Source organism: Squalius cephalus (assembly GCF_949319135.1).
Source record: "Squalius cephalus genome assembly, chromosome: 23".
In the NCBI taxonomy this organism is placed as follows: Eukaryota; Metazoa; Chordata; class Actinopteri; order Cypriniformes; family Leuciscidae; genus Squalius; species Squalius cephalus.
The window spans coordinates 4,935,277-4,947,500 of record NC_137144.1 but is presented as its reverse complement, the minus strand read 5'-3'; the positions used below and the strand labels follow the sequence as shown (position 1 = coordinate 4,947,500).

Below are 12,224 nucleotides of genomic sequence, written 5' to 3'. Positions count from 1 at the left end.
AATAATGTTTGCCAAATCAATAATAATTCTTCGTTTTTCCCTCTTAATCTTTTCACCTCTCTACTTCTCTCCCCTCAATATCATTCTGTCTCTCGTTTTATTTTCTGTTCGCCACTCACTTTCCTCTTTCTCCATTTTAACTCTCACCCGCTCTCTCCGGTTCCCTCCCTCTCTAATCCGATCATGCAGGGAATAAGTGTATGCACCATGAACACATTTAATTTTCCCAGTTGGTTTTCAGCAGGCCTAGAGGTGTGCTTTAATAAGGATCAATGGCACTTTATCTAGGACAGGACCCACTTCACAGCATGCAAATTAAACACCAACACTTACAGAAGAAAGGGGAAAAAAAGGAAAAGAAATGGATTTAATTAAAAAAATGTAGAACCACAGGCTCTGGGAATTCAATTAAAGGATTTATGCAAAGGTTGGCTAGCTTTTGGTGTTGCAGTTACTGTTTGTATAATGAGCTTTTCATATTAAAAATCAATAGGTAATCTAGGGTGGAAGATCAACTGCTTACGTACATTTTTGAAATCAATTTGAAAAATAGTCCATCAGCCACACGTCACCAAAACCGGCCTCTATCCGGGTGGATCTGGATCTGGGAGCCCGCTTTTAGGGGACGCAGTTGGGAATTCTGGGAGAGGGTGTTTTGGAGACATGAGGGTTGTAAAGCATAATTAACTTCATGATGGAATTACCAACATTGTGGTAAAACTGGTCCAGCTTAACGTAAAAATATAATGTCATTCAATTGTAATTACCTCCCTTTTTCTTGACAGTATTTCCTGCAATCACTCTACTATAGTCAAACCAGAGATCATTTTTGATATTTGTTGGGTGAGTGCAGCAAAATAAAGTAAACTGTGACATATTACAACCAAAAATAATTCAGACACTTTGACCTGATCATGTTTTGCTGAAGTGTTTTTTCTTTAATAACTAATGCTCTTTTTACACCACAGACTGAACAGAATGAAGCATTGCTTGGTGATTGGTTGAGCTAAACTTGTATTATCTAATTGTGTAGTTAAATTTAACATCTGACAGATATTCAACATGATTCATCTCTGAGACAGGCGGATGGACAAAACCAATGAAGTTCTTGTCATATTCTATTCATATTTTCTAAACTATAGCGAATAAACTGAGATAATGTGAGAAATGTTGAAGGTGTCTGAATAAATGTTGGTTGTGATCACATGATGCAACCCGAAGCGAAGAAGAAATAATCCCTCAAAGTGACAGATCGCTCCAGAACAGCGTCATCAATGCGAGTCATTGGGAGTCATGGTCTCACTCCGCCAGCACTGGTGTGTTCAGGTCTTCAGATGGACGCAGGATTAGCCACACACACTCAGATGGATGGGCCGCTGTGTGACTTTGACTGGGGGTCAAACGGGAATGACATGACAGCTCCCGGGCTCTCCCGAATGTTGCCTGCCCGCCTCTGATTGGCCCTTTATCGATCCCGACACCTTCCCAGCCACATCGGCTGATCAAGCAATAAACTATTTGCTCGGTCTCCAACTGCACAACGAGGCGCTCGCTCGAAAGAGCTGCGAGCGTGTGTATACGTGTGTGTGGCTGCCTGTAGACCAACACATTATTTTAATGAAACGGTGTGTCTTGGTAGACTATAATCCTGGTAATAGGATTGAGTTGAGACACACATGTCAATACAAGCAAATGGGATTGTGTGCTTTTAGGTCTCAGATTGTCTTCCAGACTCATAATAGGTAATGTGGGGAGGGGGGGGGGGATGGAGAGAGAATGGAGTAACATCAAGCCTTCATGTTGCCCGATTAAATTAAAGATTACAGTCTATTCAAGGTCTGATGTTCAGTTGCAAGCAGACCGTCACGCAGGACGAGGTGTGGTGATGTTTACATGCACAGTTCACAGTTTGCTCTGAACCTACTGTCCGCATGTTCTATGTGGTGTAATGTGTGCCAGGACGCTTGTTGGGTTCATCTGGACATGAGGACTGGTTCCTCGGTGTCTGCTTGAAAACAAGGTTCTGGAGCACGGTTCATGAAAGCAATTGGCAGAAGATAAGCACTATTGGTTAATGATTAGTTTCAGTTTTAATCTCATTGCTGTATGCCTTCTCTGGCAGATACAACTGTTCTGTAAAGCAGTGTTGTTTTTGGCAGCCCTTTTAGTCTTAGTCTTAGTCTTTTGGACGAAAATGCTTTTTAGTTTTAGTCACATTTTAGTCACTTATAAACTTGATAGTTTTAGTCAAGTTTTAGTCGACGAAAACGCAAAAAGGTTTTAGTCAAGTTTTAGTCAATTTTAGTAAAAAAAAAAGTAGTCTTTAACAAATTAATTTAGGTTAAAAAGTATTGGAAATGGGCTTAGGTTTGACAGGTTGTAGCAAGTGTTGCAATTCATAAAACAACAGTTAACCTTTAAAACCTTTGCATAATAAACTAGACTTTCTCATTGATGGAGATGCAGTGCTGCCAAGCTGTACTTAATTGTCGCATTGGGCAGAAACCTTTTATCCCCATATTTCAAGTTATATTTTTTCCATGAATTGATGCTCTTCTAAAATTTCAGCACATTGGCTATTTTCACCAGTAATCACAGTAATAAAGGAATGGTTTACAGTTTAAACCGCAAAAAAACTTTGAGCTACTACAACATTACACACAGATAAAGTGGTAACAGTGGAATCACTGTTTTACTCCAAAAAAGCCAGGAATAAAAACATTCTTACTTTGGCAATTGTGGCTTTATTATATAATTAGTTAAATAATAATTTATGTTATAATTTATGTTATAATCTAAGTTATATAATAATTATATATTACTTTGTACCAATTAGCCTACTAAACTAATGCTCGGACACACTCGGTCTCTCTCGCGCGCAGACACACTCGGTCTCTCTCGCGTACACTAGTGCGCAGACACACTCGGTCTCTCTCGCGCACTGTCGCTCGCTCGTGCAGTTCGTTTCGCTTTTGTCCTTGTCCTTTTTTTTTGTACTTTTTTTTAGCTCAAAACAGACAGATTTCACGCAAAATAGTCAGAAATGACATGCATTGTGAACGTCAGACTTATAATCATTTTCGTTCCGTCTCGTCTCGTCAACGAAAACTCGAAAACGTCTCGTCATGTTTTAGTCATCTTAGAGCCATTTTTAGCTAGTCATCGTCGCGTTATCGTCATAAAAAAAGTTGCGTCAACGAAATCATTTCGTTATCGTCATCGTTGACGAAAACAACATTGCTGTAGAGGCAAATGGACAACAGCGTGAACAGAGACCTGTGGGGACAAAGAGGTGCAACTGAACTTTGCTTCGACCAAACCAAGGGAAAAACTTGCCTAAAAGATTAGGTTTCAAGTCTTGTTGAATAAACATAGCTACTAGTTTACTTAACTTTATTTTATTTCTAAAGCACTTTACAACTGCACCTGCAGACCAAAGTGCTGTACAATCAGCAGCACACAAACAAACAACACATTAAAACAACATGCAACGTACTGTTAAAGTGTCCCCCACTAAGACCCCCTGTGTTGAAAATCCAGCTTTTAATGTTGTTTATATATGCATATGTTCTATGTGGTGTTTTTAATATGCTTTAAGACAAACCATGTTTAAATTCATAAGTCGACAGCATTGCTGAGTATTTCCTCCTTAAAACTGCAGTGAACTAAAGACAGTCTCAAAAACATGCTTTGAAATCGCTGGTGTTTCTGACGTCACAAACTACCTTGTAACCAATCAGATCAACGTGTGATCGTCAACCAGTGGATCTCTGAGCTGAGTGAGTGAGTGGAGGCGGGGCTCATTTGCATATTCATGGAACTGCGAATACTGAATGAGGCAAGGGTGTCGAGTTACATTCAAGATATTTTAAGGCATGAAAAAAAAAAAAATCATTTTGGTGATCAAAGATGAGTTTTAAGGGATACAATTACTGACTACAGGGGGACTTTAAGACTGTGTGTCTTAAGAACTAGTCTGACCAACTAGTAATTAACCAAGGTGTAACTGGCCTTACTGGCCACTGAAATGGAGCGGTCAGATAAAGGAGACATCCAAAATGTGTATTGTTGGGGCGAAGGTTGGGATTCCTGATCTAGATAAAACCCTTGAAAAAGAAGAGGGGTATTGTCAGATATAACCACAGGGCAAGAGTGGATAAATGTGATGTATTTGATACACTAGCGGATCGTTCTAGGCCGAGAGCTCCAGTAAACTGAAAAAAAATAACTTGTAGGATTTACTTGATAAATGATGGGAACGTTCGATAGATCGTTTTTGAATATAAATGTTTCATTTTGAGTAGAAAATGAATCCAGATGTCAGAAAATGGCAAGTTACCAAACCTAACAACAAAAGCAATGATAAAACGGTGTAAATACAGCTGGAAAATCAACCTTATTAATTATTCATGCCCCAGTGCATGATGGGAACACCAGTATTAGAAAAGTTGAGTAGGTTGTACTTAATTTTATATCGTTGATATTTACGCTTTAATTTCTACAAGCTTGAACTGAGTACTAATATAGTATTTACTTTTGTTTTTTGAATTCTTGCCTGAACTAACTTTTTCATGCAGAAATTACATCCGTTTTTTTCTGTAGCATTTACTTCACCACTGACTCATTTTTATCAGTGTAGAATCAGAGACGGCAACACTCCTGCCACAGCCAATCACCAGCACTTGGGCACATCATACACGCTGCATGCTCATAGTTTCACTGACGTTGACAAGATTAACCCCTCAGGTATCGAAATTTGATATCGAACAACAAGACATTTTTGATACTCAGTGGTATCGAGGCGATTTGGAGCGGTCAGATAAAGGAGACATCCAAAATGTGTATTGTTGGGGCGAAGGTTGGGATTCCTGATCTAGATAAAACCCTTTAAAAAGAAGAGGGGTATTGTCAGATATAACCACAGGGCAAGAGTGGATAAATGTGATGTATTTGATACACTAGCAGATCGTTCTAGGCCGAGAGCTCCAGCAGAATCAGAGACGGCACATGTGACGCCGGCAGCTCATAGATGAAAACACTCGCACAGCCTGAGCGAACTGGTTCTCTTCTCAACCTGCAGGTCCTAATCACCAATTATGAGCCCATTAGGGCGTCTGGCAGCTCCTGGTGTCCCGGTGCAGCAGAAGGGGATCTGGGTGTGGACCTCTGGCCCGCTTCTCTCGCTCCACTGAGCGCCTGTCAGCGCCGGCGTGATCGGACCCGTGTACCGGCAGATAACAACACCTGACCTAACAACCGGTTACCGGGGGACGGTCGCCACGCCGACAGGCCTCATCACAGCGCCACAGCGGAGGGGTAAGCCTGAGCCGCTCGGGGGGACGAGACTTCATTAAAGAAGAGCGAGAGAGAGCGGGTAATGCCTCTGTAGTGTGCTAATGGAAGCAGAGCCCTCGTTAGCCAGGCTTGAGGAAAGATCCATCAGCGGCATCTCCTGCTTTCTCCCGGCTCACAAGAGCACCGAGAGCGAGAGAGATTTAGCCTCCCGTAAGGAAGCTGGGTGAATTATCTCACAGGTGAGACAAGAGACACTTGCCAATGCACAGAGGAACTTGTTAAAGCCCCCCTTTTAGAGCAAACCGTCGGTTAATGTACGACTATTGGGCCATGGTCAAAAGTTCAGCCCCTGCATATGTAAAAAGGTAGCGGAGCGCCCGAGGCAGAATCCCGGGGAAAATAATTGCGCTAAACTGCTGAAAACGCGCAGTCAGATGGCGGACCGGGTCCCGATGAAGCGGCGGTGGGGGGGGGAGGGCGTGACGGGTGCTGATTGGGGGGCTGTGATTTTCCCAGCAGCTTCACGTCCCAAAGCATCAAGCAGCCATTAGATGCCACAACACCCAACCGGCGGAGAAATGTCAAACCAAACATGCTAAAACAGCTGTTTGACTACACAAATGAAAAGGTTACGGAGGCTTCAGGGACGTATAGTACTCCATATAAAACCACATAGGAAGGATCAAAAATGACCTTTTTCGACATTGAGAAAAAATACAGAACACACTTAAAGCATAACTGATCTAAACCAAAAATGCTTGTACAATCTTTATATGAATCTCTGGGGATTTCTTGGATTTGGATTTCAGAGCAAGTAACATAAATTGCTATGTTCTGTTGTTTCTAAACCTATTTTAGTCAAATTCAATGCCACTACGGTTGATACCACAACAGTATATCCTGGCTGCAAATCATTTTTCACATCAAAATGATTCACCAATGGCAGATTTGTCAAATGTGTGTTGCTTCCCAATAAATCAGGACAAATGGATCATTGCACAATATTTCACTTTTGTGACATAGAGAATGTTCTTTTTTTTGTCACGGAGAAAGTGCACAATAAAAACCACATACTGTTGTAGTATGCAAATCTTTATAATTATTTATAGTTTTGGTCAAAAACAGTCGACTAGAACACAATAAACACCTTTTATACACTGTATGTCTGAAGTGCATTGTGAACCAATACCAGATCGAGTTAGAGTCATTATTAATAAATAGTAATAAAAAATAAATAAAAAAATTTATACATAAATAAAATAATATAATATAGTATATAGTAATGAAAAATATAATATATAAAAAATAATAATAAAAAGGGCTGCACGATTTGGGGGGTGGGGGGGGAGTCTAACTGTTTATTTTTTTCTTGTTAAAATTGTAATTGCATTTATTACTGTATAGAATACTATAAAATAATATATTATCTGACTATTTCTGTGATATAAAGACATGTAAGATCACAACTCGACTGACATTATACAGTGAGCGGAGTTGAAACGTCATTGAATGTTCTCTTCTGTTGGACAACAGGCTTGTAAACGATAAGTTTGGAGAGATGTTTGGTTCGTGTTCCTTACGTCAAATAAACGCACGTTATAAGTGACTCAATCTCACAGTACTTCCGTAGATGGAAGAGCATTTACTGCGAGAAAGCCGCTCTGAACACAGTGCTGCGCTTCAACGTGAAACACGCTGCGCACACACTTCATCAAAACTCGCAGTTTTCTTGAGCTCATAATCACACTAAGCTAAATCGCAATTTCAATTTTATTTTGGTTAATCATGCAGCCCTAATAATAATGATAAATAATATTTAAGTTTGTTAACATTTTTATCCTAAATTGTACACTAAAATTGCTATATCCTCCGTGGAAAGTCTAGTCTTTTTTGATTCCCACATGCTCTCTGTCCGGATGACCGCATGCCAGGAAAGATCAGACCCGGCGTTGATTATCACGAGGAGAAAATGACTCCACTCTTATCAAAGCTACACACATCTGGAGATCAGCATGGGCCTAATGTGCAACTGCAGGCCAAGAGAGATGAACGGCAGATCATATCTGATGGACAGATTACAGATGAAGACAGTCGTGTGCGTTTAAGTCAGATATCAGTCCTGCCTCTTACCCAATGCATTTACATTAACTCAGCAAAACTGAACATTATCTGCAAATTACAAGATCAGATGATGATACTGGGTTTCATGAATTACACTGAGACATCCTTTGCACTTTAATATGGCATATCAATTATGATATTAAGAAAACAAAATGCATTAATCAAATTATTATTAAACAGTTTGTTTGGTTTTATGAAGGCTAATCTTACATTATCATACAGTAATTTGTGATGTTTGATGCATCTATGCATCAAACCATTAAGAAACGCTAAACTAAATGGAAGTGTCCCACTCAGATGCAATAAAACAGCAAAATAAGAGGTTTTATTCTAGATTTGCGCAGTTATAAATCACCTACAGCTTCTGGAGAAGACAAAGGCATTTTACTGCGCTTGGGTGTAATATCGTTCCAGGCTCTTCCTGTCAACATTATGCAGAGCTTTGCAACCTTCAACAATTTCCCAGCATCCCATATGAGACTGCAAGCAATTAAAACGATAGCATCTTCATAGCCTCATAACCAATAAATAAAGTAGCGGCAGTGTTTTGTGTTAAGTTCACTAATATCTGAAGGGGTTCAGGAACGGGAGAGAGAGGCACATCAACACCTCGCCAAGAACCGGGGCTGTCCTGAGTCTGAGTGCTTTTAAGAAATACAGGAAATCATTACTGCATTAATTAAAGAAATAAGAAGAAATAATACAAAAATAATAATAACAATAATAGCAATAATTATTATTAATAATAATAATAAAAAAAAAGGCACAATTAAAAGCACAAATTATTCGATAACACTGTTAAATGTAATCCCGAAATGTATATAGATTTTTCATACTGTACATTATGTCTTGATTCCAAAATGATTTTAGTTTTAATTTATTTACACATCATATGATAATTAGTAATATATCATTTATAATTGAATAAATATTTATATTCTGTATAATATATATGAATTATAAATTATAATATATATAAAAAATGTCTCCCTTACAAATCAGGAATGAAATCACAGGAATATTTGCATACTGACTGGTGTTTTGTACAGGAAATGCAAATTAATTTCAAAAATGTCATAAATATTGTGCTTGTTGTTTACATGTTCAAAACTAATACAGGTCTCACCAACAGACCAAAGCACAAGGACTCAAACTAGCCAATCACAGTTCAGAAACGGCTTGATCCATCAAACATGACTGACGGCTGGAGAAATGAGCGGGTCTGAGTTATGACTGGGCTGTGCGCATAAACTTATGACATATTCATACCCATCTCTTTAATACTTAATCAAATCACTTGAAATACTCAACACTACATCAGAATCCGCCTTCAGAGTTTTCAACCAAAATTAAAACAAAGACTACATCAGATGCATTGTGTGGCCTAAAGCATATCAGAAGCGGAAGGAAATGCTTCAGGTGCGAGACAGGCAGATACTTTATGATTTATGAGGATGTTGAATTTTATAGTTTGTCTCTGTAAGTGTATGTGACTCGCCTCTTCGGGCTAAAACGCAGAGAGTTCCCTACAGGAAGAGCTGCCCGCCTGATTTATGCAGCACTGGGGTATACGAGCAGCGGAACGGCAGCGTGACACACACACACACACACACACACACACACACACACACGCACGCACATGTTCTTCCTGCTCAAGAACCCAAAAACATGCTAGTAAAACTCTCTTGGACACCATCACTGTGTCTAAACTTCACAGAAGTAAAGGCAGGTCACACACACACACACACACACTGGTTGAAATGAAGAAACACACAGTTAAACTCTAATAAACCTCACTGTGGCCACATTTAAAGGCAGCGTCGCATGTATTCACTCAAAGGCAATTCCAGAACTCACTGTGACAAACTCAGTGGAAAGAAACTTAATATAGTTCATGCAAAAAAAGCATTATGGATGCAAATTAATTATGGATCCATCTCGGTTATTGGCCAATATTAGATTGATTGACTGACTGATTTATTTATTTACACAAATAATTCAAAAACACTGTTAAATGCAATCCCAAAAGTGAATTATAGTATAGATGTCATACTGTACATTATAAGGTTGGGATGCCTAAATTAACTTTTAGTGTTTTCATTTATTTAAACAAAATCATTTTAAAACAAGCCATTTATTGGCTATCACCCATTCAATTGTGTGTGTGTATATATATATATTAGGGCTGTCAAACGATTAATCGCGATTAATCGCATCCAAAATAAAAGTTTGTGTTTACATAATATATGTGTGTGTATGGAGTATAATTATTTTCTATATATACATACACTCACATGCATGTATATATTTAAGAAAAATGTGTTATTTATATATAAAATATTTATATATAATATAAATTATATATAATATAAATATATATACACAGCATATACATGCAAATATTTCTTAAATATATACATGCATGTGTGTGTATTTATATATAGAAAATAATTATACACCGTACACACACATATATTATGTAAAAACAAACTTTTATTTTGGATGCGATTAATCGCGATTAATCGTTTGACAGCCCTAATATATATATAATAAAGCACAGTTGATTAATAATAATAATTTAATGTAAAACAAAAATCCACAAAATATCATCAGAAATGTTAATAAAGAAGAACAGGTTTTTGCACTCTACTGAGCTGCTTCTCTGTTGTTTTTATGTGAACAGGTTCTAGATGGATGCATCTCACACAAGACACGTCGTTCTTAAAATGTGGTTTTCGACTTCAAAGTAGTTGAACTAAAAACTCGCCTCAAAGCCTTGCATCTTTTTCTTTTCCACTGCCGGCCGCCTCGTGTGTTTAAACGCAAAGCCGTGTTCTGTGTGAGCAACCCTTTAGGGTGTTAGCAAGACACCAACATCAAACTCTGCTGCACATCAAGTCTACTGTGTGCTTCACATGAGGACTGCTAGCTGTGTGCCATCATGTGTTTGTGCTGCGTATGAACCAATGTTCAAAGTCAGAGCCCGTTATGAAGCATACTCAGTCCTCACACTGCATCACGGGAAAGAAGGGAACATGAAATCTCTTGCTCTTACCATGGACTTGGTGAAGGGTCGTGCGAGGGTGAAGAGCAGGGTCATGAGCCACCAGCTGCGGTGGATGGAGGTGTACATCATGTTCCCAGGATGCAGTGCGTTACAGGTGACGCCGAAGGGCGACATGCGTCGGTTCAGCTCGCTGGAGAACAGGAGGTTGCAGAGTTTGGCACGGTTGTAGGCCAGCATTGACCAGTACTGCTTCTGCGGGGGGGACAGCAGGTTCAGGTCCACCTTCCCACACGTGTCCACCAGATCCGTGAACCTTCCGAAACAACAATCAGCAAGAAATATTAGGGGTGTAACAATATATCGCAATACAAAAATGCATCATATGTATCGTGAATAGTGACAATGTATCAATTCAAGTTTTCAGAGTTTTAGTGTCAGACATTAAACTACTATATAATGTTGAATATAATGTATAATATTGCAATGGGGGAATATTTGTGTGTTCTAATAATGTCAAATGTCTGATTACCAGTAAAAAGTGTCTGACATTATTTTAAATATATCTGTGGTCATTAAAAATCCCAGGATGTCCTTCGAAAAAGAGTAGGGGTGTAACCCCGGCATCCTGGCCAAATTTGCCCCTTGGCCTCTGTCCATCATGGCCTCCTAATCATCCCCATATACTGATTGGCTTCATCACTGTCTCCTCTCCACCAGTAAGCTGGTGTGTGGTGGGCGTACTGGCGCAATATGGCTGCCGTCGCATCATCCAGGTGGATGCTGCACATTGGTGGTGGTTGAGGAGATTCCCCCTTCTATGTAAAGCGCTTTGGGTGCCGAGAAAAGCGCTATATAAATGTACGGAATTATTATTATTATTAGTCAGTGAAAGAGCGCAAGCATATTCATCAACAATAATTCTGTTTTCAGCTCCAGAATCATGAATATTGTTATTCTGGTGTCTCTATTGTCCTGTGCTTTGGGTTTCCAGCACTGAGTCCAAGAGTATTCATTTACACACACAATGTAACATCACATTTAGCATTTCAATCAACAATTTTTATTTTTTTACATTTTACCATATGTCTTGGACTATCGCAATAATATGATATCGTGAGTTCAGTATCGTGATATGCATCGAGTCGTGACATGAGGGTATCCGTTACACCCCTGATAAATATAAAGACACTTAAAAAAAACAAAAGGATATAGGTATATGGACAAAAGTATTGGGATACACCTGTTGAACACTGAACGTGACCCATTCATTCAGACCCATTGACACAGGTGTATCAAATCAAGCACCAACTCATGCAGTCTGCATTTACAAACTCTTGTTCTGAAGAGCTCAGTGAATTCAAGCGTGGTACTGTGATAGGATGCCTATGCTAGATACTGCAAGGTCAACTGTGAGTGGTGTTACAGGAATCTGGAAGCGTTTTAGCAGGTAAAGTCAGAGCGAACGGGTCACCGAGAGCCGAGCACAACGCCTGAGCGGCGGGAGCTTCATGGAGTGGGTTTCCATGGCCGAGCATCTGCATGCAGTGGTGTACACTAAAGCAGGCCACTGGACTCTCTGTGACCAATCCCGCTTCTCTGTGTGGAAGTCTGATCGGCGGATACCAGGAGAACGCTTCCTGCCTGACTGCACTGTGCCAACTGTAAAGTTTGCTGGAGGGGGGATTGTGGTGTGGGGTTGTTTTCAGGGGTTGGGCTTGGCTCTTTACTTCCACAGAAGGGAAATCTCAATGCTTCAGCATACCAGTTTGAAGAAGGCCCTTCTCTATCCCAGCATGACTGT

The 12,224-nt window shown here is 39.6% G+C and overlaps 1 protein-coding gene across 2 annotated transcripts in view; it reads right to left on the bottom strand.

The window, feature by feature from the left end:
- wwox (WW domain containing oxidoreductase) overlaps nucleotides 1-12,224 on the bottom strand; it is a gene marked incomplete at its 3' end in the record, with an annotated part of 261,789 nt that overhangs the window by 151,033 nt on the left and 98,532 nt on the right. For both annotated transcript variants that reach the window (XM_079859839.1, XM_079859838.1), the window contains one exon: nucleotides 10,472-10,736. In XM_079859839.1, coding sequence (XP_079715965.1) covers nucleotides 10,472-10,736 — 265 coding nt within the window. The remainder of the gene's footprint in view (nucleotides 1-10,471; nucleotides 10,737-12,224) is intronic.